General features: G+C 38.8%; 1 protein-coding gene across 1 annotated transcript in view; it reads left to right on the top strand.

The window, feature by feature from the left end:
- IFT43 (intraflagellar transport 43) overlaps nucleotides 1-25,201 on the top strand; it is a 70,162-nt gene extending 44,961 nt beyond the window's left edge. The window contains exons 6-9 of the mRNA XM_070754583.1: nucleotides 20,693-20,765; nucleotides 21,024-21,099; nucleotides 21,715-21,777; nucleotides 24,608-25,201. Of these exons, the coding sequence (XP_070610684.1) occupies nucleotides 20,693-20,765; nucleotides 21,024-21,099; nucleotides 21,715-21,777; nucleotides 24,608-24,724 (329 nt within the window). The 3' untranslated portion in view covers nucleotides 24,725-25,201. The remainder of the gene's footprint in view (nucleotides 1-20,692; nucleotides 20,766-21,023; nucleotides 21,100-21,714; nucleotides 21,778-24,607) is intronic.
- Nucleotides 25,202-26,665: the final 1,464 nt, after the last annotated feature.

The raw sequence follows: 26,665 nt of genomic DNA, 5'->3' as shown, positions 1-26,665 counted from the left end.
GCAGATCAAGGTGTTTGCATTATAATTGAGATATCTTGGCAAATACTAACCACACTAAAACTATGAAATATTTATAATTCTAGTGGTCAGAGGTGAGGAAAATATGGTGCAGCGGCTTAAGAAGGACATTGTAGATTGGATAAAATGAAGATTGGAAGGAGAAAGTGAGAGAGGCTTTACATGAAAATATATTTTATTCTTTATAGTGTTTCCTTCTTTCCTTAAAACATTAACGGAATCCACAATGGATTGAGAATCAGGGTCTCCACTAGATTCACTGAAACTAAGTTAACTTAAAATAATAAATGGCAGAAAATCTTTTACTCAAACTTCCTTAAAGTTGAGGGCATCAATAAATAAAATATTTTCTTATCTTTGGATACTGGTATAAGGACATTTTACAATCTAGAAATGGCTATTCATTAACTCAAGGAATAACAGTCTATCTAGAAATAATCCAATGGTTTGGAAGCTTGATGAAGCTATCAGTTAAACAAATTGGGGATTTCCCCCCCTTCTTTTCATTTTTACCCTTTTTTACCCTTCCTTTCTTCTTCTCTTCCCCCCAATTTATGATTTTAGGGAATGGGATTTTTAAAAATTAAATATTTAGAGTTCTGTGTAAAGAGTTTTGTTAGTATTTTTGCTAGATACATTTTGTTTACTGTAGGTTAAGTTGCTGTGCTAAAAAACAGGAGAATGTGAATTTATAGTGTCACCTTAGATATACAAGAAATATTTTTTTTTAAAACCTGCAAGTCATTAAAACACAAAATCCCCAAAACTATCACAATTTTAAAATATATAATCTGCAGGAGAGCAGCATTCACTTAGGTTCTTAACCAATATCACTGGATATCCAGGCCCGATGGCAATCTCTATCTTCACTTAACAGACAATGGAAATGATAAAAACTGAAAGAGCGCTAGACACATTTAAATTCAGGGAAGTTAGGAAACTGACACAAATAAAAGGGATTCTTGCTTTTCAACATAGTAACATTTTAAAAGGAAACTTGGTAGAGATAAATCTTTATAGGAAAATAAGAAGACAAAAATATACATTGTTCCAAGATTTCTATTGAATAAACTATGTTATCATACAGAATATTTAAAGTACAGAGGGAATAATATATAAATTATTAAACTAATTATTAATTCAGATTAATATTTGCAGAGGCACAAATCATAGAAATACATTTATATATCTAGGAAGTGAAAATACATCAGAATAATATGTGAACAGTTACCGGATATTAACAGTTATTTTATATGCACAATGTTTGAGCTTACAAATACAAGTAATATATGTAAAATTGGTCGTTTACTGTTTGAACTGAATAGCAAATGCTACATGTAATTAATTATGCAATTATAAAATTACTTACAAAATGATGAAAAAGCAAAACCAACTGAGTATGTAAATTGTGCTGTGTTAAATAATTTTAAACTGTAAAATATTTGAGAAACCAGCTAGATAAATTGGTTTCAGCCAAACAATACTCCTTAGCTTAATATAACAAACATATAAGAATTAAAGATTGACCATGTGCCAATAGCAGTTATTCTACCCTGAAATGTTAACAGACTGCAATTTTTTTTTTTTTTAAAAAGCAAGGCGATTCAGTTGTCTTCCTATTAATTCTATCAATGTTGCCTCAGGGCATGATACAAAAATGACATCTGTAGATGCCACACATTATTGCTTCCTACAGAACAGATTTTAGATTTAATTGTACACTAGCTGTAAGTAATGCAGGAGAACTAAGCCTTAGAATTCCTACATTAAGAACACCAGAGAACAGTATTCTGTTTTTTCTATAATATACATTTTGCAGATGGAAATTTTCTACAGCTACTCAATTATAAAACGCAGAATAATGCTTGGCATAGGGAATAAATGGATTGAAGGAAAACTATTAGTTAGGTTATAAAAACTACTAAGAACTTGTTTTATCCTGGGGACTTCAAATGTTCTCCTTTACAAGAACAAAACAATTTTTTAAAAAGCAGCAGCGGTCAAAGTCAAAAACATTTAATTAAAAACCAAAAACAATGCTCGTTTAAACTGCATTGATTTTATTATGTGGTTAAAACATCTTGTTCATATTGTTACACCACTAGCACAATAGTACAATATCAAAATTTGGATCAGTTTTTATTTTGATAAATATTAATAGAAATATAAGTTTTAGTATTTGTACTACGTATCATTCTTTTACAGTAAAAAAAAACAGCTGCCTGAGGAAAACTTCTCTTCAATGCAATGTACCTGAGAAAAACCTCTGATGGTAAGAAGCAAGTAACAGAGATGGCATAGGAAGCGCAGTAAAAAAATCTTTATTGGATAGAATATGTTCAAAACTCAGAATGTGAATTAGTAGGAAAAACTGTAAGTCATATAGAAAACCTGCTTTGAAGTCATTGGGAAATATGAATATTAGAAGTTATAATTCTAAAGCTTTAAAATGTTTCTAAAATAAATAGTGATTATTATCATGATTCTGTTAAAAAACACCAAGATTAAATAACATTAAATAATACTAGTGCCTATTTATGCAGTAGTTCTGTTGAAATATAATTCCTTAAATGAGAAGGGAAAGAAAATAGAAACTCTGTATTATTATACCCTACAGTTACATTAACGAGGACTACTTCAATATATGATGAAAAAGGAACTTCTCATAAATATCTTATTCAAGGCTGTTAGAGCACAGATATATCTGTTTTATTTAATCCTTTTCATAATTGAGTGGGGGGGAAATAAGACAAATTGAATTTCTTTATGTTAAATTTCTTACTGTGAATATGTATGATTTTATACATATATGTGATTAGTAGAATTCATGACATTTTCATATCCAAAAACTTCTCAGAAGCCCCTTTATTGCACATGAAGCCGTTATAGCTGACAGCCACTGGGACTGATCACAGTCACTCAGAATCAGATTTTCATAATTTAGACAAGGACTCCAATTGCTGCTTTCTTTCGTGCTGCTATCAGATGAGAAATTGATGGGGGGAGAAAATCCTGGGGTGGGGGAACTACAATTAAGGGCTGTGCAGCTCTCTTGCTGCCCCTCTACAGCTGCAATTTTCAAAGGAACTTGCCTTCGGCACTTTCAAATGATGGCACCTCAGTTCTGTAATCATATTTCAAGAGCTTTTCTTAAAGGGTCTTTTAGATAAACTTAGCCCATCAACCACACTTAAGGACTCAACAATCACAGCTACAATATGACAATGTACTGTTTTTCAGAATTTTGGCATGAAAATATCAAACATTTCAAAACACATGCACTTACCATTATCCAGCATCTTTACACAAATGATGCACATTATTGCATATTGTTTAACCATTTATTTCCAGAGCCATAAAGTGTATTTTTTTAAAGCATAAAAAATTCAGAAATAAACTTTTTAGATGTTTCATTGCTGTCATACTTACTGGCAGGTGATCAAGCTTACCATAGAAATTAGCTATTTTTATAAATACATTCTTTGCTCATTTATAAAAAAAATACTCTCTAGCAATTGTTTGACTGAAGTGCAAATCTATCATACTATCAGACCTGCGTAAAATGTGAAGTTAAATTAAAACATAAAATAATCATTTTTAATGTGTTCCTTCTGTTAGAAGAATAATTTGGGGTTTCAACTCAAGCTTTGATTGTGCAAGTATAAACAAAAATGAGATCAAGACAGCTATAAGGAAAGAAGAAATGTTTATTCCTAAAAGCAAAGTATTTGCCTTTAAGGGCAGCTGCAGAGAAATGGGGTACAATGATAGAGATATAGAGCAGTGTTTCCCAACCTTGGCAACTTGAAGATATCTGGACTTCAACTCCCAGAATTCCCCAGCCAGCATTCGCTGGCTGGTGTATTCTGGGAGTTAAAGTCCAAATATCTTCAAGTTGCCAAGGCTGGGAAACACTGTTATAGAGGGAAGTTAGTTCTGGATGTGGAAGTGTCTAGGTGCTGATTCTAGGGTGATACCTGAGAGACAGGTGTATGTGAGTGTAGGTATATCAAACTATCAGTGAATCCAGAATGAGTAACTTTTAAAAATACATTTTGGTATAAGGTTAATCAACGAAGTAGAAATATTATGCCAGAATGAGGAAGTTGTAGGTTTTCAGCTATTATTGAATGTCCAGCAGCCCACTTGGTTTATAATGATGATTTCTCGAAGTGCTAAGAAACATCCAGAGGGTTTTATACCATTTCAGGGTATTTTAAAGAAAAAATGTTTAAAAGTAAATTGACAGTTTTGAAATAGGATAGCAAAATTTGAAGGGTAGCATGCTTAAATTTGTTTACATGAAAAATAGTTCAGGTTGACCACACTGTGCATGTGGGATTATTTGGATTTTATCAGTCCAAATAATCCCACATTACTTGTTGCTGGAATAGATAAATGAAGAATGTCTGTACTGAGCAGATGGGTTTGAGAGGTTTGGAAAAGGCAACAAGATGAAAACAACTGTTTCCACTCGAAACAGAATACCCTACGAGACTAGACTTTCAATCCTGGGCCTAGAAAGCCTAGAACTAAGACGTCTTAAACAAGATCTAAGTATTGCCCACAAGATCATATGCTGCAACGTCCTGCCTGTCGGCGACTACTTCAGCTTCAACCACAACAACACACAACACAACACACAACACATTTAAACTTAATATTAACTGCTCCAAACTTGACTGTAAAAAATATGACTTCAGTAATCGAGTGGTCGAAGCGTGGAACTCATTACCAGAATCCATAGTGTCATCCCCAAACCCCCAACACTTTACCTTTAGATTATCTACGATTGACCTATCCAGATTCCTAAGAGGTCAGTAAGGGGCGAATACAAGTGCACTAGAGTGCCTTCCATCCCCTGTCCTATTGCTCTCCTATATCTCCTATTCCTTTCTTCTATTCCTATATCTCTTCTTCTATTCTTTCATTGATATATTCTATTACTATATCTTCTTTTCTATTCTTTCATAGATATATTTTACTATGAGTATCTCCTCTATAACCTTCATCATGTATTTTACTATGTGTGTGTGTGTGTGTGTGTATATATATATATATATATATATATATATATATATATATATACAGTGATCCCCCGCTCGTTGCGAGGGTTCCGTTCCAGGAGCCCCCGCAACGAGCGGGTTTTCGCGAAGTAGCGATGCGGAAGTAAAAACACCTTCTGCGCATGTGCAGATTGTGTTTTTATTCCCACAGCGCTAGCGAGGAGCCGAAGATTGGGGGCGGCACGGCTGTTTGCCGCCGGCATGGAGGGCTTCCTAGCAGCCCCCCAAACCCGGGTTGGAGGTCCGGGGGGCGCTGGCTCTCGCCGCTTTCGAGCTGAATCCGGGAGCGAATTCGCTCCTGGATTCAGCTCGAAAGCGGCGAGAACGAATGGCAAGGAACGCCTTTTCTACGCCGTTCATTCTCGCCGATTTTGAGCTGAATCCAGGGGCGAATTCGCTCCTGGATTCGGCTCGAAAGCGGCGAGAACGAATGGCAAGGAACGCCTTTTCTACGCCGTTCATTCTCGCCGATTTTGAGCTGAATCCAGGGGCGAATTCGCTCCTGGATTCGGCTCGAAAGCGGCGAGAACGAATGGCAAGGAACGCCTTTTCTACGCCGTTCATTCTCGCCGATTTTGAGCTGAATCCAGGGGCGAATTCGCTCCTGGATTCGGCTCGAAAGCGGCGAGAACGAATGGCAAGGAACGCCTTTTCTACGCCTTTCATTCTCGCCGATTTTGAGCTGAATCCAGGGGCGAATTCGCTCCTGGATGCGGCTCGAAAGCGGCGAGAACGAATGGCAAGGAACGTCTTTTCTACGCCTTTCATTCTCGCCGATTTTGAGCTGAATCCAGGGGCGAATTCGCTCCTGGATGCGGCTCGAAAGCGGCGAGAACGAATGGCAAGGAACGCCTTTTCTACGCCTTTCATTCTCGCCGATTTTGAGCTGAATCCAGGAGCGAATTCGCTCCTGGATTCGGCTCGAAAGCGGCGAGAATGAACGGCGTGGGCGGGCGAAGGGCGGGCGGCAGCGAGGAGTTTGCGTGGGCGGTGGGGAAACTCCTCGCTGACGCCAGCAAGAGGGGGAAGACTCAGGGAAGCCGCCCAGCAGCTGATCTCCCGGTTGCCATCTACGCATGCGTGCCCACGGGCACGCATGCGTAGATGGTATTTTGACTTCCGGGTTGAAAAATAGCGAAGTACCCTGTTCGCAATGGTTGGGGACGCAATAAACGGGGGATCACTGTATATATATATATATATATATATATATACCCACTAAAACTCTCATTGTGTATTGGAATCAATCAATCAATCAATCAATCAATCTTATGCCGAGTCAGTTCTCTTTTGGCTGCTTCAAGGGGAGCGGGGATCTTTTTCTTTCGCTCTTCAAGTTTAAAATTTTCACCCTTGTTTTTGTATTAACTTCAATGGTAAGCAAGCAAAGGAGAGGGAGAAAGGCAATTGGATTGCTGTGAATGAGTTCATATTTCATGAATAAAACCAAGGGTTAATATAAATCATAGTTTAATGTTATATATTGACATGAGTTATCTCCGTCTTTAGGGAATCAATGTGTTGCACTATAGCTCCAGAATTCTGAAGATTTCTTAGTTGTCTTCTGAATTTTCTAAAGCTTTGGCTTTGTTTTTACTGAAAAGATTTGAAACCCACTTCCCAGATACTCCAAAAATCGTTATCAGGCTGATCTCAGAAAAATTAACTATAACGCTCAGTGTTCTATTGTGGCAGCCAGTAGACAGTTGCTATGGAACATATGTTTCATCAGCTTCATTAATATACTTACAAAACTGAATGAGCAGCCTTACTGGTGTCTGCCTTTACTCCTGGTTCCTTGCAATTTATGGAGGCTGTAGCCTTCTTATATCTATTTAGAAGAAAAATAATTATCAGATTGAAATTTGCTAATTAAAACCATTTTCTAGTATTTGGTTACTGTAGTCTTTGATGTCTCTCTGACAGGACCATGAAATGCATGGGGTGTCTACAGGGACAGAATTTGCTGAACATGGTGCTTTGTAAATGCGGGAACACAGTGTCTCAGCAGCTCATGAATATGAAACGTCCATGATGCTACCTCAGTGGACTTGAGAACACAGATGAATCCTGTCATGTGCTAAATGAGACCAATTTCTTTCATTTAACTTCATCTTCAATCAGGCCCTCTTCCATTTGCCTGTTTAAAATTCCCTAAACATGATGCAGAAGGTAACAGTGCTTAGTTTAAAAAAAAAAAAGTTTTGCAGTCCTAAGGAAATTAGAATTGAATATGGTTGAAGTTCCATGCCTTAAAAATCAACTTCTTTTATATAAAGTTTTTTTGTTTTAAAGACTCTCATTGCAAAACCCGGACCAGTTAACTTTTCAAATCTCTTTATTTTATGTCTTTTGATTTTCTAATTTTGTACATCAACATTATAAACATAGCACTGTACATACACAAATCCCAGCGGCAGGTTAGGTCCCACAGAGTTGGTCTTCCCTGGGTCCCGTCGACTAAACAATGTCGTCTGGCGGGACCCAGGGGAAGAGCCTTCTCTGTGGCAGCTCCGACCCTCTGGAATCAGCTCCCCCCAGAGATTAAGATTGCCCCCACCCTCCTTGCCTTTTGTAAACTTCTTAAAACCCACCTCTGCCGTCAGGCATGGGGAACTGAGACATCTCCCCTTGCCTATGTAGTTTGTGTATGTGTGTATGTTTTTTATATATTGGGGTCTTTTTCTTTTTAGACTCTTTTAATGTAAAACTGTTATTTTAGATTTTAATTATTAGATTTGTTACCATGTATTGTTTTTATTACTGTTGTGAGCCGCCCCGAGTCTGTGGAGAGGGGTGGCATACAAATCTAATAAATAATAATAATAATAATAATAATAATCATCATCATCATCATCATCATCATCATCATCATCATCATTTACATTCTTGCACTCTGTATCCTGCATTCTGTAGTTATACCCTGTTTTCCCCAAAATAAGACATCCCTGATAATAAGCCCAATCAGGCTTTTGAGAGCATGGCAATAAGGCCAAGCTCTTATTTCAGGATTTAAAATAAACATAAGATAGGGTCTTATTTTTGGGGACACATGATAATAAAAACTAGATTATTACTAGTAGACTTTTTCACTCTAATTTGACTACTAAAACACCAAGTCAATGAAGTAGGATCAGAGCCTATCTCATAAATCAAGGCAGGCTTTGATTATTGGGAAAATTCAAAAAAGTACTACAAGATACGTAATAGTTTTTTAGCTTTGAACATTGCTCTACAACCTCTTGTAAAATTGAACGATCCTGTAATTTGAAGATATACAAAAAAGGCAGAAAAATAATGTTATATAAATATCATTTAGTTTTTGTCGTCTTCTCATAGACCAACATCATTGGGAATGTTATGTCAGAGTATATCTGCTTAGGAATTGATTTTAAGAATAAGCATATGAGCAAACCTATGTATAAATAAATATACTCAGTTCATAAACATATGACATGAGAATCTGATTATTAATCTAATAGGGTGTTGGATGTGTCCTGTCATCCTAAAATATGGCTGGGATATTTTATTTATTTATTTATTCATTCGTTTGTTTGTTTGTTTGTCAAGCTTAACAGATATAAGTATAAACATGATTGTGAATACACAAAATGGATATAAATAAATGAGGACAGTAGGACAGGGATGGTAGGCTTACGTACTCCCCTTACAGACCTCTTAAGAATGAGATGAGGTCAACAGTAGACAGTCTAAGGTTAATATTATGGGGGTTTGGGACGAAACCACAGAATCAGGTAGTGCATGTTACAGTATTTTTCCATTATCTTTCCTTGGTAAGACTGATGGAGTTCAGTGTTTTTGGAGAGCCATGCTGCATCCTTTCATTCCTAATGTAAGATTATATGCCATGAAACAAGCTTCTTTTATTCTAGATTTTTTTTTTCATTTCATGTTTTGTGAGTCCTGATTTGTTGTCATTCCACTAGTTTAGAATGTGATAAATTCAGTTCAGCCTTGACCAACCAGCAGTCTCAGTCCTGCGGTGAAACAGTTGGATAGTCATCACTGTGTTCAGTGCTCACAGCAGGCCCTGCAACATTAAATGAGTTGTATGAATTGACCTCAATTCATTTCTCAAATTAGAAGTTGCCCTGTGGTCTGTGAATTTTGTCTGTTTGTTTTAATAGCTGCTGAGTTTATTAGTTTATTAGTTCTTGTTCATGTGTAGGCATTGCTGCTCTGATCCAGCACTTTTGGACACCCAGAGCATTTTAAAGACATTCAAAAACCAAGTTTCTCTATGGAAGAATTGGGTCTTAAACACACGACTTATTCCAAGATTTGGATACAGGTAGTCCTCAATTGACACCTGTAATCGAACCTGCCCATTATGGTTGTAAATTGTGATGGTCATAAAGCAGGTCACTCATGGGACCAACTGATTTTATCTTGTTTGCTGCGGTTGATAAGAAACACTAGAGTTGTAAAATGAATGCCATGGTCATTAAGCAAATCCATTTTTGCTTTTCTGCATTTTGCCTAAAATCAGATGTAAATGCTGGTTTTCACCAAAAACATCATAAAACATGAGCACATCACAGGGCATTGCAAATGCAGACCAGTTGTTGATTTCCTGAAATGTGATCAACAGATGAGGGGAGGTCAACCATCAGAACCATCCTTTTCAGGGGTCCATTGTAACTTTGAACAGTTACTAAGTGACTGATTTGTAGGTCAACTGTTACCTGTATTGGATATGTGATTCTTGATGATTTAGCTGTTGTCCATTTCTGCAGACTAATATTTTTATTCAGCTAGAAGAGCGAACTTTCATCTAGCTAATGGCAACATATAGCTTTGAGAGATATAGAAAAATATACTTTGGAGAGGAGGGGTGGCATAAAAGTCTAATAAATAATAATAATAATACTTATACTTCATAGTGGACATAGTCATATAAAATAAAAAGTGAAATATAAATAATATACTCAAACCCAGCTATAAAGTGATGCACAAACTTAATTTAAAAACTGCACTCATACACTCATATGTTTAAACATACCTATATTGATAGAATCATATTATAGTAAATAAATAGTACTTTTCTTTTAATAATTTACTTACTATCCTCCAACACACATACAACACATCCCATGAAGTGGTAAAACTAGAATGTACTGTATCACCCCAAAGGAAGATGACTCTGATGTTAAAAGTCTTTTCCCCAAAATAAAATATAGACAGAGAAAAAATATTGTATCATAACTATAGTAGTTTACCCATCCTGTCCTCCCAGGTAAAATTGCCCTGGAGATTTTGTTCCTCATAAAAATGTATACCTTACATGTGTTGTATTCAGGGGTAGGCTACTGCCTGGATGGGAGGGGGAACGCAGTGGGGTAGTAAAAATGGAGCTCCACCCCAGAGCACCCAATTTGCACTGAAAGATGTTGAAAGAAATGCAGGGGGTCCTGCATAAGCCACGCCCACAGTGTGGTAGTACATATTTTGGTGGCCCTTCACTGGTTGTACTTGTGTGTACATGTGCTTATATGTATTTATGGCTATTAGAAGCCACATTCCAAAAAAGGCAGGCCTATAACAAAAATGAATAAATATCAATTATATTAATAACTACTGATTAAAATTCATTATCTATAAAATAAGGTTCTCCAGGTATATCCCAATAAAGTCAGCAGGCCAGGCAGGTAATCCATTTTAGCTGCAATTTGATCTTCAAAGCCATGTATACTTACCTTCCTCATATTTGTTTGTTTTTAAATAGCAATATCCATTCTTAGTTGAAGGCAAACAGCCCTCCCCCAGTGGGTCGACCTCTAGGGAGGCACAGGATGCCATAATTGCCACATCAAAATGAAGCTACGGAGAAAATTTTCTCAATGAGACGATCTGGATTGAATCAAGATCGCTCCTTTTATTGCATTTCACTTTTCCTGACATGTGGTACAGAATAACCAATTCGCGAACGCCACATACATTAAGCCATCCCCCAACTACCATTCAGTCATGCGCTGTATAAGGCAACCTCCTCGTGACTTCCCTATAGATAATTAACGGAAGCTCCATTCATTGCCTTTTCCTGGATTGTGTGTTTACTGGTGATTAGCAAAGGAATGAGAGTAAGGAATATATTTCCTTATATGGAAATTAGCTATACGTTTTCTTCATGCTGTATATCAAGTTAATTATTTTCCACGTGGTCATGGATTCTGCAGCTTGCTTACTCAGCCTGGACTTTGCTTCCTTTCAATAGAGGAAGAATTAAGGTTTTATACAGCACCCATTAGGCTAAAACATCACCCTCCAGTAATATTCCATTCCAATGTTCAGTGCCTAAAAAACTATGATTACAACACTTAGTTATTGTAAGATAATCTCTTACTCCCATTCAAGGAAAAAACGTTGTGTCCTTTTGGCAAAAATATGGTACTGTACTTTATTCTCCATTTATAATTCACTCCAAGCCCAGAAGAGGGAGCTAAATCAGCACCTAGGAGTGGGTATCCAGATGTTCTCAGGTCTGAAAACAGTTTTTAAAAAGGATTGGAAAGTCAGAGAAAGAAAGCAAAGGAACAATACTGATGATCGAGGCTGAGAAACAGCAAGTTGAGAATAAGCTAAAATGGGTTTTAGCTTAAATGCAAAAAGGAAACAGTTGAGGAAGAGGAAACTACATTGAGTTTTAGGAACAAAAAGAAAATAGGAAGAGACAGACTGATATTGCAAAATAGAGAAGAGGAGAAGAGCAACAGTAATTCAGATCAAAGCTATTAAAGACAGTCCAGAAAAGTAAAAGCACTTGTCTCATATATCAAAACTCAAGCCACTCAAATATGTTATTAATGACTTATAGCCCATATTGAACAACCACACTGCATTTCTCAGGGTTGGGTGGTAGCAGTAGTGGGCTGCAGCCAGTATTCACCAGTTTGGGCAAATCCCACCACTGGCTGGCCCCACCCCCACCCCTCTGAGGTTGTCAATCAGGTTGGGAAGCTGCAGGGGCCTGACTGGGAGCTGTGCTGATCAGATGGGAGGCTGTGCAAGTGTGAATGAACTTGCAGCTCTGATCAGCTGGGAGGTTGCCACCCCCCTTGCAGCCCAAAATAAGACCACGCGACTACCTTTTTTTTTTTTTAAAGGTAAGTCAGATCTTCCAACTTTGTGAGAACTTCCCCCACCCACCCTGAGGACTTGGAAGGCCTGACTGAACTTTTTTAAAACTGGAATTACCTGGTCTTTTGTTGCCTTGCGTGCAGGAGAACAGGAAGGCAGGTTAGCCAGGGAATTTGTTTGTTTGTTTGTTTGTTTGTTTAATTCATTCATTCATTCATTCATTCATTCATTCATTCATTCATTCATTCATTCATTCATTCATTCATTCATTCATTCATTATGCCGCCCCTCTCCGTAGACTCAGGGCGGCATAATGATAGAAACAAAGTACAATACAAATCTAATAATAGGAAGTTAAAAACCCATAATTTAAAAAACATGCACACAACAAACCATACATAAATTATATAGGCCTGGGGAAGATATTTCAATTCCCCCATGCCTGACGGCAGAGGTGGGTTTTGAGAAGTTTACGAAAGGTAAGCAGGGTGGGGGCAATTCTGATCCCTGGGGGGAGTTGGTTCCAGAGGGCCGGGGCCGCCATAGAGAAGGCTCTTCCCCTTAGTCCCGCCAAATAACATTGTTTAGTCGACGGGACCTGGAGAAGGCAAACTCTGTGGGAATGGGATGGGGTAGAAGTGAGGATTTTGCATTCCTCTTTTATTTGGAGTTTGGTGCAATTAAACAAATCAGTTGTGGTTTCCCTAAAATAGTGTTTTTCAACCAGTGTGCTGCGGCACATTAGTGTGCCGTGAGACATGGTCATGTGTGCCGTAGGGAAATTAAACATGGGTCCCCAAACTACCATTCCTGCCAGAATATCCCTTTTGTGTTCATTGAAACAGGCCCAGGTTTCACACTAAATGAGTATAAATACATTTAGAAACTATATTATTAACTATATGTATAATATATTGTGTTAGAGTGTCATTTTGTATCATTTTGGTTGATGGTGTGCCCCAGGATTTTGTAAATGTAAAAAATGTGCCGCGGCTCACAAAAGGTTGAAAATCACTGCCCTAAAAATAGTGATTAAAATGATATGAACCATTAATTGACTTTTTGTGAGAAACTGAAATTAAAAGTTGATCTGGGCTTTGATAATTAATACGGGATTATGGAAGTAATGTAGACAAATGTTAATCGTAGAATTTGATATATTTTTACTTATATCCATATCAAAGAAAGTTGGAAGTCATTCATTTTCGGTTTTCCTTCTATTCTTGTTTCTTTCTTACATTTTCTTACTTTTTCTTTCTTGAGCCTTTTCTTTTTTCAAATGTGTTTTTTATTCATTTATCCGTTAGCTTTGTAAATTTTTTATGTCTGAAGGATCAAATACTTAGCCATTATAATTCTACATTCCTTATTTATAGAAATCATATCAAGATTTAGAATGAAATACACTGGGAGCCATCTCATATAAGGCAGGCTCCGAGTCTCTCTAACCAAAAAAGTGTTTATCGATACAAGAGAATATTTGTAGCTCAGGGTTGAACTGTGGAGTCTTTGGTGTTCTCTGATGGTTTTCTTGCAGATGTTTCATTATTATTATTAATTATTATTATTATTATTATTATTTATTAGATTTGTATGTAGTCCCTCTCCGTAGACTCGGGGCGGCTTTTTCATTACCAAACTAGATATTTATTATTTTATTTATTATTTATTAATCAGATTTGTATGCCGCCCCTCTCCGCAGACTCGGGGCAGCTCACAGCAATAATAATACAATGTAAACAAATCTAATATTTAAGTTAATTTTAAAAAACCCCAATTTAAAAACCAATCATGCATACTAGCATACCATACATAAATTTTATAAGCCTAGGGGGAGGGAAAAATGTTAATTCCCCCATGCCTGACGACAGAGGTGGGTTTTAAGGAGCTTACGAAAGGCTAGGAGGGTGGGGGCAACTCTGATATCTGGGGGGAGTTGGTTCCAAAGGGTCGGGGCCGCCACAGAAAAGGCTCTTCCCCTGGGTCCCGCCAAACGACATTGTTTAGTTGACGGGACCCGGAGAAGGCCAACTCTGTGGGACCTAACTGGTCGCTGGGATTCGTGCGGCAGAAGGCGGTCCCGGAGATATTCTGGTCCGGTGCCATGAAGGGCTTTATAGGTCATAACCAACACTTTGAATTGTGTCCGGAAACTGATCGGCAACTAATGCAGACTGCAGAGATAACATCATCAGTACTAGAACTGAGTGGAGTTTGCTCTTATTTTCCTATACTAATGGATTGCCCTGTCAGTGTTGATCACTTGCTTCACAAACAGTGTTTTGATTGGTGCCAGGTCTTTATAGCCTCAGGCGGCGAAAGGCTATTCTCTGCATCCCTCCCTCAAATGTTCTTTAAAATACAGAGTTTCCCAGCATTCGTTTAGGAACCTCCAGCATGCAAACGGTGGTTACTTATCCTAAGTAATCTGAATCTTCCAAATTTGCTGTTTGCTGGGGAGATGTAGAGCTCTTCACCAGAAGAGCCCTTAACTCCTCCACTCGAAATAGAATACCCTATGAGACTAGACTTTCAATCCTGGGCCTAGAAAGTTTAAAACTAAGATGCCTTAAACAAGATCTAAGTATTGCCCACAAGATCATATGCTGCAACATCCTGCCTGTCGGCGACTACTTCAGCTTCAACCACAACAACACAAGAGCTTTACAATAAATATTAACCGCTCCAAACTTGACTGTAAAAATATGACTTCAGTAACCGAGTTGTTGAAGCGTGGAACTCATTACCGGACTCCATAGTGTCATCCCCAAACCCCCAACAATTTACCCTTAGATTATCTATGGTTGACCTATCCAGATTCCTAAGAGGTCAGTAAGGGGCGAGTACGAGTGCACTAGAGTGCCTTCCATCCCCTGTCCTATTACTCTCCTATATCTCCTATACTTTTCTTCTATTCCTATATCTCTTCTTCTATTCTTTCATTAATATGTTCTATTACTATACCTTCTTTTCTATTATTTCTTAGATATATTTTACTATGAGTATCTCCTCTATAACCTTCATCATGTATTTTATTATGTGTATATATATATACCCACTAAAACCCTCATTGTGTATTGGACTAACTAACTAACTAACTAACTAACTAACTAACTAACTAACTAACTAAATAAATAAATAAATAAATAAATAAATAAATAAATAAATAAAAAGTCATAGAAACATAGAAACATAGAAGTCTGGCGGCAGAAAAAGACCTCATGGTCCATCTAGTCTGCCCTTATACTATTTTCTGTATTTTATCTTAGGATGGATATATGTTTATCCCAGGCATGTTTAAATTCAGTTACTGTGGATTTATCTACCACATCTGCTGGAAGTTTGTTCCAAGGATCTACTACTCTTTCAGTAAAATAATATTTTCTCATGTTGCTTTTGATCTTTCCCCCAACTAACTTCAGATTGTGTCCCCTTGTTCTTGTGTTCACTTTCCTGTTAAAAACACTTCCCTCCTGGACCTTATTTAATCCTTTAATATATTTAAATGTTTCGATCATGTCCCCCCTTTTCCTTCTGTCCTCCAGACTATACAGATTGAGTTCATTAAGTCTTTCCTGATACGTTTTATGCTTAAGACCTTCCACCATTCTTGTAGCCCGTCTTTGGACCCGTTCAATTTTGTCAATATCTTTTTGTAGGTGAGGTCTCCAGAACTGAACACAGTATTCCAAATGTGGTCTCACCAGCATTCTATATAGTGGGATCATAATCTCCCTCTTCTTGCTTGTTATACCTCTAGCTATGCAGCCAAGCATCCTACTTGCTTTCCCTACCGCCTGACTGCACTGTTCACCCATTTTGAGACTGTCAGAAATCACTACCCCTAAATCCTTTTCTTTTGAAGTATTTGCCAACACTGAACTGCCAATACAATACTCAGATTGAGGATTCCTTTTCCCCAAGTGCATTATTTTACATTTGGAAACATTAAACTGCAGTTTCCATTGCTTAGACCATTTATCTAGAAAGCTAAATCATTTACCATATTACAGACGCCTCCAGGAATATCAACCCTATTGCACACTTTAGAGTCATCGGCAAATAGGCAAACCTTCCCTACCAAACCTTCCCCTATGTCACTCACAAATATATTAAAAAGAATAGGACCCAGAACAGATCCTTGTGGCACACCGCTTGTGACCTGACTCTGCTCAGAATACTCGCCATTAACAATAACTCTCTGATGTCTACGCTTCAGCCAGCTGCAAATCCACTGAACTATCCAGGGATTAAGTCCAATCTTCACTAATTTATCTATCAGCTCTTTATGTGGAACCGTATCAAAGGCTTTGCTGAAGTCCAGGTAGGCAATATCCACGGCACCACCTTCATCCAACACCTTTGTGACATAGTCAAAGAAATCAATGAGATTAGTCTGACATGATTTGCCTTCAGTAAAGCCATGCTGATTTGGGTCTAATAAGTTATTGTTTTTTAGGTGCTGATTTATCCTCTTTTTGAGTAGAGTCTCCATCATTTTAACTACAACTGATGTCAAGCTAACTGGCCTGTAGTTACCAGCTTCTTCTCTACTGCCCTTCTTGTGAATAGGCACAACACTGGCCATTCTCCAATCCTCAGGAACTTCTCCTGTTAACAAGGATTGGTTAAACAAATCAGTCAGGGGGGTAGCAATGACAGATCTGAGTTCTTTAAGAACTAAATCTAGAATATTCTCCCCTCTAGTTGGTGTCTTAACCAGCTGTGCCAGAGCTGCTCCTGTAAAGGCCTCTACTATATTCTTACTTTTGCATGTAAGGGCACTGGGGATATTCCAGTCAATATCTAAAGATATTCCAGTCAATATCTAAAGTCAAAACATAAAGTCTATGTTTAGTGTACATCTGACTGGGGATATTTCTTCATAACTGAACAAAAGTGTATTTTCTGTGCAGTTCACACTGTTTGCTCACTGAATCTGGATATCACAAAGCAAAGCCCACATTTTGTAATTAACCCCCATGCCCCGTTCTGACTGGCAGAGTGCAGCAGGAGACTGAATACTGTTACACCCCTTGGCTATGTCCCTGGCCAAGCCCATCCAGCCACACCTGCCCAGTCATTAAGGCAGAGAACCGGTTGCTAAAAAATTTGCAACCCACCAAAGGGTGGTAGGCACAAACGTGCATACACTTAACCATCCTACATGAAATAGATTCTCCCAGACAGCCTGAAGAAACATGAAAATAATAGTAACATGGAAATTAGAGTTTTCAACAAAACAGATTTCTATTACCAGCGCCATCTTTTTGTTCCATTTTTTGTACCAACAGCACCATAACAAGTCCCAATAATTTTGTACCCAAGATAAGCTATGTCTTCACATGCTGTTTCTCGAATTGATCTATCCCATTTTCTGCCAGCAATGCCCCTCTGGGATCTAGGTAGAACAAACTGGCCACACTTTTCACAAAATAATTAATGGACCTGAGTTTGACATCAGAACTCACAAAAAGGACAAAGTAAAAGTGGAGCATTTTAATCCTTCAGGACTCCCCATTGCGGATTTCAAAATTCTGGAACAATGAAACATTCACAGCACAATTGAGTAACAGAGTGATGGACTCTCATACTGTATATACTATCTTAACAAACACATTGGGATTTTAACACATTACAATTATTATTTGATATACTACTTGTCATCTGTATGTGCATAACAATCTCGTATTCCCTCACTTTTCTTCCCATCTCAGTTTAAATCCCACTTCATTGTAACCATTCTGTGCTATCTGGTACAGTGAGCTGCAGCTCATGAAGGCTTGTGCCTTTTCACCAAAGGTGTTACTCAGAAATGTATCTCTTTTGATATTGTGCTGCCATATCAAACTTCTCCTGTTTCTGAATGTTATTAGGAAATTGCAAGGGACAGAAAGAAGGCAGGATAGCAATGACAGAGAAAGAAAGTGATGTGGTGATGTGAAGTATAGCAGAGTCCAGTTAAAAATATATTGGAAAGTGGAAGTAGGAGGCAAGGGAAGGCTGTGGAAAGGCAGGGTGTCATTGTAGAACGCACTCGACCTGTTGGTCTAGATGCCACTGACCGCTGGAGGCTGCAATTGTTGCATTTGTGAGCAAAATGCTGTCTTGTAAAATTTCAGTTCTGTTACAGCGCATACTTTATCACTGTGGCACAGATTTGCTTAAAGAAGGGATCTCAACAGCCCCATTTCTTTTATATGCATTTAGCTATGAGCTAAAAACCACTCTGCTTTAGGCAGCCGGTCCTTGGATAGTTGAGGAGCTGGAAGGCATAACTCTACGGAGACTGTCCAAGCTGTCGCTGTCTCTTGCTTTGGTTTGGCTCTGTTTTCAGCTTCTCTTTTATTCAGCCCCTTCACCAGGCATCCAATTAGAGAGAATTCCCACTGTGTGGGTTGCTCCAAACACTACCCTTGTCAAAAGTCCACGCTAACCCTTGCCCTGCTGCAGATGGGCCAGTCCTGCTCCCATCAAGGTCAGAGGAGGAGGAGAAGGAATGTGGAGCATGGGATGTGGGCTGGTGCATTTGGATCCATTGTGGGGGGAGTTTGCAAAAGACCTGGACATGGATACTAGATTTCGGAGGACAGGCACTTTTCCTGGTCTTGAATGTTAATTTCAGACAAGGCAGCACTTAAACCACCAAATGGCTTGATGGAAAAGCAGCTACAGACAAAATCTGAAATGAGCTTTGCAATCCTAAGGTATCATCCTTAGTTAAAATAGTGTGCAAATAATTTATTCATTATTTCTTAATCACGCCTGTAGGCCACCCACAAAGCAATCTTTAGCAATGTCCAGATTGAACATGTTTTTTTTTTAAATTAACAATCAAACATTCATCTAAGCCTGCCAGTTCCCTAGCCCTCTAACATACCTGGGACACTCTAATAAATTTCAGAATGGGATCAAGACAGCTCAAAGAACAATGATGCTCAAGGCTTAAGCATGGGGACTTTAGCACCAAACTATTCAAGAGCTAGCTGATTGAAAATTGCACATTGTGATGGAAGAAGAATTCACTGTCTTTCTATGAGACCACATTTGGAATACTGTGTTCAGTTCTGGAGACCTCACCTACAAAAAGATATTGACAAAATTGAACGGGTCCAAAGACGGGCTACAAGAATGGTGGAAGGTCTTAAGCATAAAATGTATCAGGAAAGACTTCATGAACTCAATCTGTATAGTCTGGAGGACAGAAGGAAAAGGGGGGACATGATCGAAACATTTAAATATGTTAAAGGGTTAAATAAGGTTCAGGAAGTGTTTTTAATAGGAAAGTGAACACAAGAACAAGGGGACACAATCTGAAGTTAGTTGGGGGAAAGATCAAAAGCAACATGAGAAAATATTATTTTACTGAAAGTAACTGAATTTAAACATGCCTGGGATAAACATATATCCATTGTAAGATAAAATACAGGAAATAGTATAAGGGCAGACTAGAAAGACCATGAGGTCTTTTTCTGCCGTCAGTCTTCTATGTTTCTATGTTTCTATGAATATGCATGTGCATGTTTTTTCACAAGATAAATAAAGATTATTCTTCCATTCAAACATCCAACTATTTTTCTTTTGCTTTTTATCTGTTGGAATATTTATTTAACTTTTTTAAACCTACCTTTATTAGTTTTATAAATAACTCAAGGCAACAAACATATATAATACGTTAATTATTATAATTAATATATATTGTTTCTTCATTGCTTATTTGACCCCTATGGCAATCATTAAGTGTTGTACGTCAGGATTCTTGACAAATGTATCTTTTCTTTTAGGGACACTGAGAGCAATCACGCTTGGCCAATAAAAAATTCCATCTATATACTACTCCTTCCTCCTGTTTTCCCAACAATATCAACCCTGTGAGGTTGATTGAGCTGAGAGAGACTGGCTGGTTCACATTTAGTCAGATGACATTCATGCCTAAAGCAGTAGTAGAACTTTTGGTTTCTAGCCTGATGCTAGACTATGCTTAATTTTCTTACAAAGCTATATCTGCCTGCTTAAACAGTTAAAAAAGAGAAAGAAAGAGGAGGATATTAGTTGTCACATAGGTTAGGACTATTGTTAGGACACAGGGACAGAGATTTTGTCTTCTTAAAGGTGTCAATAACTTATGTCCTAGTGTCATTAGGTATCATGGCTACAATGAAAGATATTTGTAATTGTAGTACAGCAGTACAGTCTCTGCAGTTTTTGTATACCAGTATTAAGTTATTTTTTATGCAGAAACAAAACTTCCACAAATATATGTGTTGTACTTGCTTTGAAGTAAACTATTTGTCCATCTGATCCAGAATGGTCTGCTCCAGTTGATAGAACCTCTTCCAAGCAGAGTCTTTCCCCATTACCTGATGTTTTCAATTTGAGATGCCAAGGATTGAACAAGGGCCCTTCAGATCGCAAAGCCTATGTTCTACCAATGAACGATGGCCACTTTCCCAAAACAAACTTTGCAAACCTGTAGTAATTTTTTCTTACTCATCTTTTATTTCTTGCAGATATACCAGTGATCCCTGACTTGGAGGAAGTACAAGAGGAGGACTTCGCCATGCAAGTGGCAGCCCCCCCTAGGTATAGTAACCCCGGAATTAGTTCTAGTAGTTACCGTAGTTGCTCTGCTGGGATCAACTTCTTCTCAACATGGCTGATTGCTGCACCATATGTTATAATAAGGGCAAATGAGCTCTTCTGAAGGAAGGAAGTAGTTGCAGTAGCTGCTGAGTAAAGCTAATAAAAGACATTTTTTAAATTAGGATCAGCTCCATATTATAGACTTTCTAGTGAAGGATGGAGAGTGCTAATTTCATTTCTGCTCTAACCCCAATCAAGTATCCAGGTGAATAGAGTGATGACCTACCGGGACTTGGACAATGATCTCATGAAGTACGCTGCATTCCAAACCTTGGTGAGTGCAGTCAGATGGAAACTGAGATTTATCTATATTTCTTCCAGGAAGAACGGAACAGCAAGACTTTTCTGTTGATACAGTATTACATAAAACTGACATTTATTACATTCTCAATATCCCCTTTTAATCGAATGTAATACATGTATATTTTAACTATTGCTTTGATAGAGCCCTTGGTCTTTAAAGCCAGATAAATATCTAGTTAATTCATTTTCTTATTGTCTATGCAACATTTTTGAAGTTCCTTTTAATCATCTTTGGGCATTCTGTAATCATATAATTCTTTTGGCAGAATGTCTTTCAAGGCTTATTTAATTATTAGTTTATATTTGGGAGGCTTGGCTAGACACTGAGGTTTGGAAATTAGTACACTCGTTAGAGAGCCTCACCCAAGGAGGGGGAAAAAAACAATTCTCCAAATGTATGTACGTTGTGATTGCTTTTGAAAGGATTTTCTGGGTGAGATGTTACCGTATTTGGTCTGCTTTGCTCCCATGCTGGGCATATGTGTTTTTCAGAGAAGGACTGGCACTATATTGCTATCATGGATAAAATGCAGATGTTGCTGCTACTTGTTCTTCGAGCAAATAGGATTTTAATGTGTTTTCATAGGATGGAGAAATTGATCTCAAGTTGCTCAGTAAAGTCTTAGCACCAGAACAAGAAGTACGAGAGGTGAGTTTGGTTCTGAATATTTTTGCCAGGCCTGCTCTTAAAGTTATCATTGATTTAAGAATGTTTTTTTGACCCCACTGTTTCAACTCTTCCTGGTTTCCTCAGGAATTTGCCTTATTGGAATCATAGTATAGACCAGTGATGGTGAACCTATGGCATGAGTGTCACAGGTGGCACGCGGAGCCATATCTGCTGGCACGCGAGCTATTGCCCACGTCTCCTCCAACGTGCATGTGTGTGCTGGCCAGTTGAATTTTGGCTTGCATGGAGGCTTTGGGAGGGCATTTTTGGCTTCCAGATAGTCTTCGGGGGGATGGGGAGGGCGGTTTTACCAAGCCGTTGGAGCCTGGGGAGGCAAAACACGAGCCTACTGGGCCCACTAGAAGTTGAGAAATAGGCCGTTTCCAGCCTCCAGAGGGCCCCAGGGGGCAGGGGAAGCTGTTTTCGCCTTACCCAAGCATTGAATTATGGGTGTGGGAACTCGTGCATGCATGAAAACACGCACCCACGGTCATTCAGGCTAATATTACTTTTATTATAAAATTATAATAAATAGAATCTTGCAAGTCTTCAGGTGTTCCTTCTCTTTAAAGAGGATCTTATCTAAGGTGTTTTCTCAGATTACAGTCTGGCTTTGATTCATATTTCTTTTATTGACCAGTAGTGGCTCTTCTTCCTGTTCTTCAAGGTTACTCCTTCTGATATTACAGGGCCTGAAATCCATCAAGACAAGAAATATATTCTATATACAGTGGAACCTCGACATACGAGCAGCTCTACTTACGAGCTACTCGAGATAAGAGCTGGGAGGGGAGTGACATTTTTGTTCGCCTGCCGAGCTCACATTCGGGATACGAGCGCCAAGGAGCTGTCTCCTGAAGCCGAACGCTAACTTCTGCTTTTGGCTTCAGGAGACAGCTCCTTGGCGCTCGTATCCCGCGTGTTTTAAAAGGTTGCAGCCGGCCTGGGGGGCTCGGGGGGTGCTGGCAAGCCCCCCAGGCCGGCTGCAACCTTTTAAAACACGCGCGCTGCTTCGCAGCTGTCTCCTGAAGCCGGAACGCTAACTTCCGCGTTCGGCTTCAGCAGACAGCTGCGAAGCGGTGCGCGTGTTTTAAAACGTGGCAGCCGGCCTGGGGGGCTCGGGGGAAGCCCCTGAGCCCCCCAGGCCGGCTGTAACGTTTTAAAACACGTGCGCCGCTTCGCAGCTGTCTCTGAACGCTAACTTCCGCGTTCGGCGGCAGCGGGTTTTTTTGTTGTTGCACGGATTAATTGACTTTACATTGTTTCCTATGGGAAACAATGTTTCGTCATACGAGCGTTCCGACTTACGAGCCTCCTTCCGGAACCAATTAGTCTCGTAAGTCGGGGTTCTACTGTATAGAATATTGCATTGACCCACCAGCCATCATCACAGTTAGCTTAAAAAGATTATTATGCAATGGGTTGACAGTATTTAAACACTATCACTCTATTATTGTGGCCATCTAAACACCAAAGCAAGTATTCAAAATTAGAAGACTGTTGGGTAGAACTTCTGGTCAATGAAATGAATTCCCACTTCTGCACCTTCTGGCTCTAGCCTTCTGCATCACACTGTATCCCAGAAGGCAGAATTGAGAGAGATTAACTTTCCTGTTTTGTTTTAAAGACAGTCAAGTACTAACTCAGAATTAAATCCTGGTTAATAAATTATTATTTATTATTTATTAGATTTGTATGCCGTCCCTTTCCGTAGACTCGGGGCGGCTCACAACACAATAAAAACAGTTTATAACAAATCTAATAATTTACAATTTAAAATATTAAAAAACCCCATTATTAAACAGACATACACACAAGCATACCATACATAAATTGTATAGGCCCGGGGGAGGTATCTCAGTTCCCCCATGCCTGATGACAAAGATGGGTTTTAAGGAGTTTGCGAAAGGTGAGGAAGGTAGTGGCAGTTCTAATCTCTGGGGGGAGCTGGTTCCAGAGAGTCGGGGCCGCCACAGAGAAGGCTCTTCCCCTGGGGCCCGCCAACCGACATTGTTTAGTTGACGGGACCCGGAGAAGGCCCACTCTGTGGGACCTGATCGGTCGCTGGGATTCGTGCGGCAGAAGGCGGTCTCGGAGATATTCTGGTCCGATGCCATGAAGGGCTTTAAGGTCATAACCAACACTTTGAATTGTGACCGGAAATTGATCGGCAACCAATGCAGACTGCGGAGTGTTGGTGTAACATGGGCATACCTAGGGAAGCCCATGACTGCTGTCGCAGCTGCATTCTGCACGATCTGAAGTTTCCGAACACTTTTCAAAGGTTGCCCCATGTAGAGAGCATTACAGTAGTCGAACCTCGAGGTGATGAGGGCATGAGTGACTGTGAGTAGTGAGTCCCGGTCCAAATAGGGCCGCAACTGGCGCACCAGGCGAACCTGGGCAAACGTCCCCCTCGCCACAGCTGAAAGATGGTTCTCTAATGTAAGCTGTGGATCGAGGAGGATGCCCAAGTTGCGGACCCTCTCCGAGGGGGTCAATAATTCCCCCCCCCGGGTGATGGACGGACAGGTGGGATTGTCCTTGGGAGGCAAAACCCACAGCCACTCCATCTTATCAGGGTTGAGTTTGAGTCTGTTGGCACCCATCCATTTACCAGCAACTGCTGTAGCATTAAAAAGCAGAAGCTTAAAGGCAAAGGGTCCATCTTAATTATCATCTGGATTTTTTTGATTAGAATACAACCTGGAAGAGAGACTGGTCACCAATCTATCTATCCTTCCATATCTGTTAGTATGTTACATGCCCCATTGATACATGTTTTACCTTTGTGATTGTTGTTTGACAGGATGATGTCATCTGGGACTGGAACCATCTCTACACAGAAGTTGCCTCTGAACTTATAAGTGAATGGGACTCTGGGCAATCAGAAAAAGAAGAGAATGTTACTAACAAAAATGCTTGAATTTTGATTGATTGCATAAAAGCACAGTTGTAGAGACATTCCTTTTTTACCTAGTATGATTTTTATTTGGGATATTATTTTTGTCTACATAATATAACAATAGCTATTTCAAAAACGTATCTAACAGAATTCAAAAGGTGTTTTGTATTGATATTCAAGTTAGTTGGTTATATTTTTTGTTAACTGGGCAATACTTTTCAATTCTCTTCACTGGGTAATATTTTTCCAAGTACCTACATGCCTATTTTAAGATGTTTTTCCCCTTAGATACAATATATGTATGCCTCCTTGTAAAATGTTATGCTTTATCCTCAGAGCTATTATAGATAGACAAGTCTGGAATATTAAATTGATTTATTGCCTTTCCTCACTTAAGTGGAGACGCTAACATATATTCCGATTTGTTTAAATGTACATGAATAATAAATGTATAAAGAAGAGGCTACACCAATAAAAAAGCAACACAAGTGCACCATACATCACATGAGCTTTTTGAATTTGGAAGTGAACTGCGAGTACCAGTTTCTTGTTCTAAAATATGCTGGAGGTCGATTGCTTTACCAAGATCATAATTGATGAATTTATCTATGCTTATCACCCAAGCTAATAGTATACTTAGCAGTGCAGCGGGCAGTGAAATGGAACCATAAACATCAACCACAACCAAACCCATGTTTGTGGATAAACAGCATGTTGCAGATGTAAAAAACAGGATTTTTTTAAAAAAACCATTTTGAATTGGACTAGTCTAACTCCCCTCCAAAACTGGAACAGAATATTAGAAGCTACTGCACCACAATAGTAGGGAAAGCAGCAGGGATGAACATATCTTTTCAAAGAGATTTGTCTGAATGTGCAAAAGCATCTAAGAAGCCCCTTGTTTCAAATTGCCAAAGCAGTCGTGACTGTTTCCCAGGTTTTCCTGGTTCCTTTAGAACAGGACCGGGCAATTAATTTTCCCAAGAGGGCACATGAGAAATTGAGTGTTGTGGAGGATAGAACCAATGACTGCATAGGCACACATGCACACCCATATGTAAATTCTAAAGAAAAGAAAATAGCAGTCGCCTTCTAATATTAAACATTGCAGTTGGATTGCTTACATGTTCTTTTTAATCCCCATAAGGCTCTATAAAAACACATATCTGCCGACAGGCTTGGGGCCACTGAGCATTGCCTGTATATGCTCTGGCCAATGGAATGAAGGAGTGATTATGAATGAATGTTGGATAAATGTTTTTTTAATTACGTGGAGTTTTAGAATAGGTTTTTTATCGTTGTTAGGTTTTATATTGGGTTTCTCAGATTCTGTATTGCATTGACTTTTTTATTGACTTTTTTACCCTCAAAACGTCGCTACAGAGCACTGCACACCAAGACAACTAGACACAAGAACAGTTTTTTTTTCTGAACGCCATCACTCTACTAAACAATTCCCTCAACACTGTCAGACTTTCTACTAAATCTGCACTTCTATTCTACTAGTTTTTCTCATCATTCCTATCACCCATTTCCTCCCATGTTGACTGTATGACTGTAACTTGTTGCTTATATCCTAAGATTTTTATTAATATTGCTTCTTCATTGCTTATTTGATCCCATGACAATCATTAAGTGTCGTACCACATGATTCTTGACAAATGTATATTTTATTTTATGTACGCTGAGAGCATCTGCACCAAGACAAGTTCCTTGTGTGTCCAATCACACTTGGCCAATAAAATTATTCTATTCTATTCTATTCTATTCTCCCCTGCACTGCTCGGAGAGTCCAATGTGGGTTGTTCTTCAGCCTCATTGGCAGGGACTGAGTTAAAAATTAACATAATTATTATGTCCCGCCCACCTCTACCTCCCTAGGTTCAGTCTTAAAAACTCAGTCATAGTGTAGGGACTATGAGTTTCTTCTCCTCTCGTAAGAGAGGATTTTTTCTTTATTGT

The sequence above is a fragment of the Erythrolamprus reginae genome, chromosome 1 (genome assembly GCF_031021105.1).
Source record: "Erythrolamprus reginae isolate rEryReg1 chromosome 1, rEryReg1.hap1, whole genome shotgun sequence".
Taxonomy (NCBI): Eukaryota; Metazoa; Chordata; class Lepidosauria; order Squamata; family Dipsadidae; genus Erythrolamprus; species Erythrolamprus reginae.
This window is presented reverse-complemented; position numbering and strand designations above follow the sequence as displayed.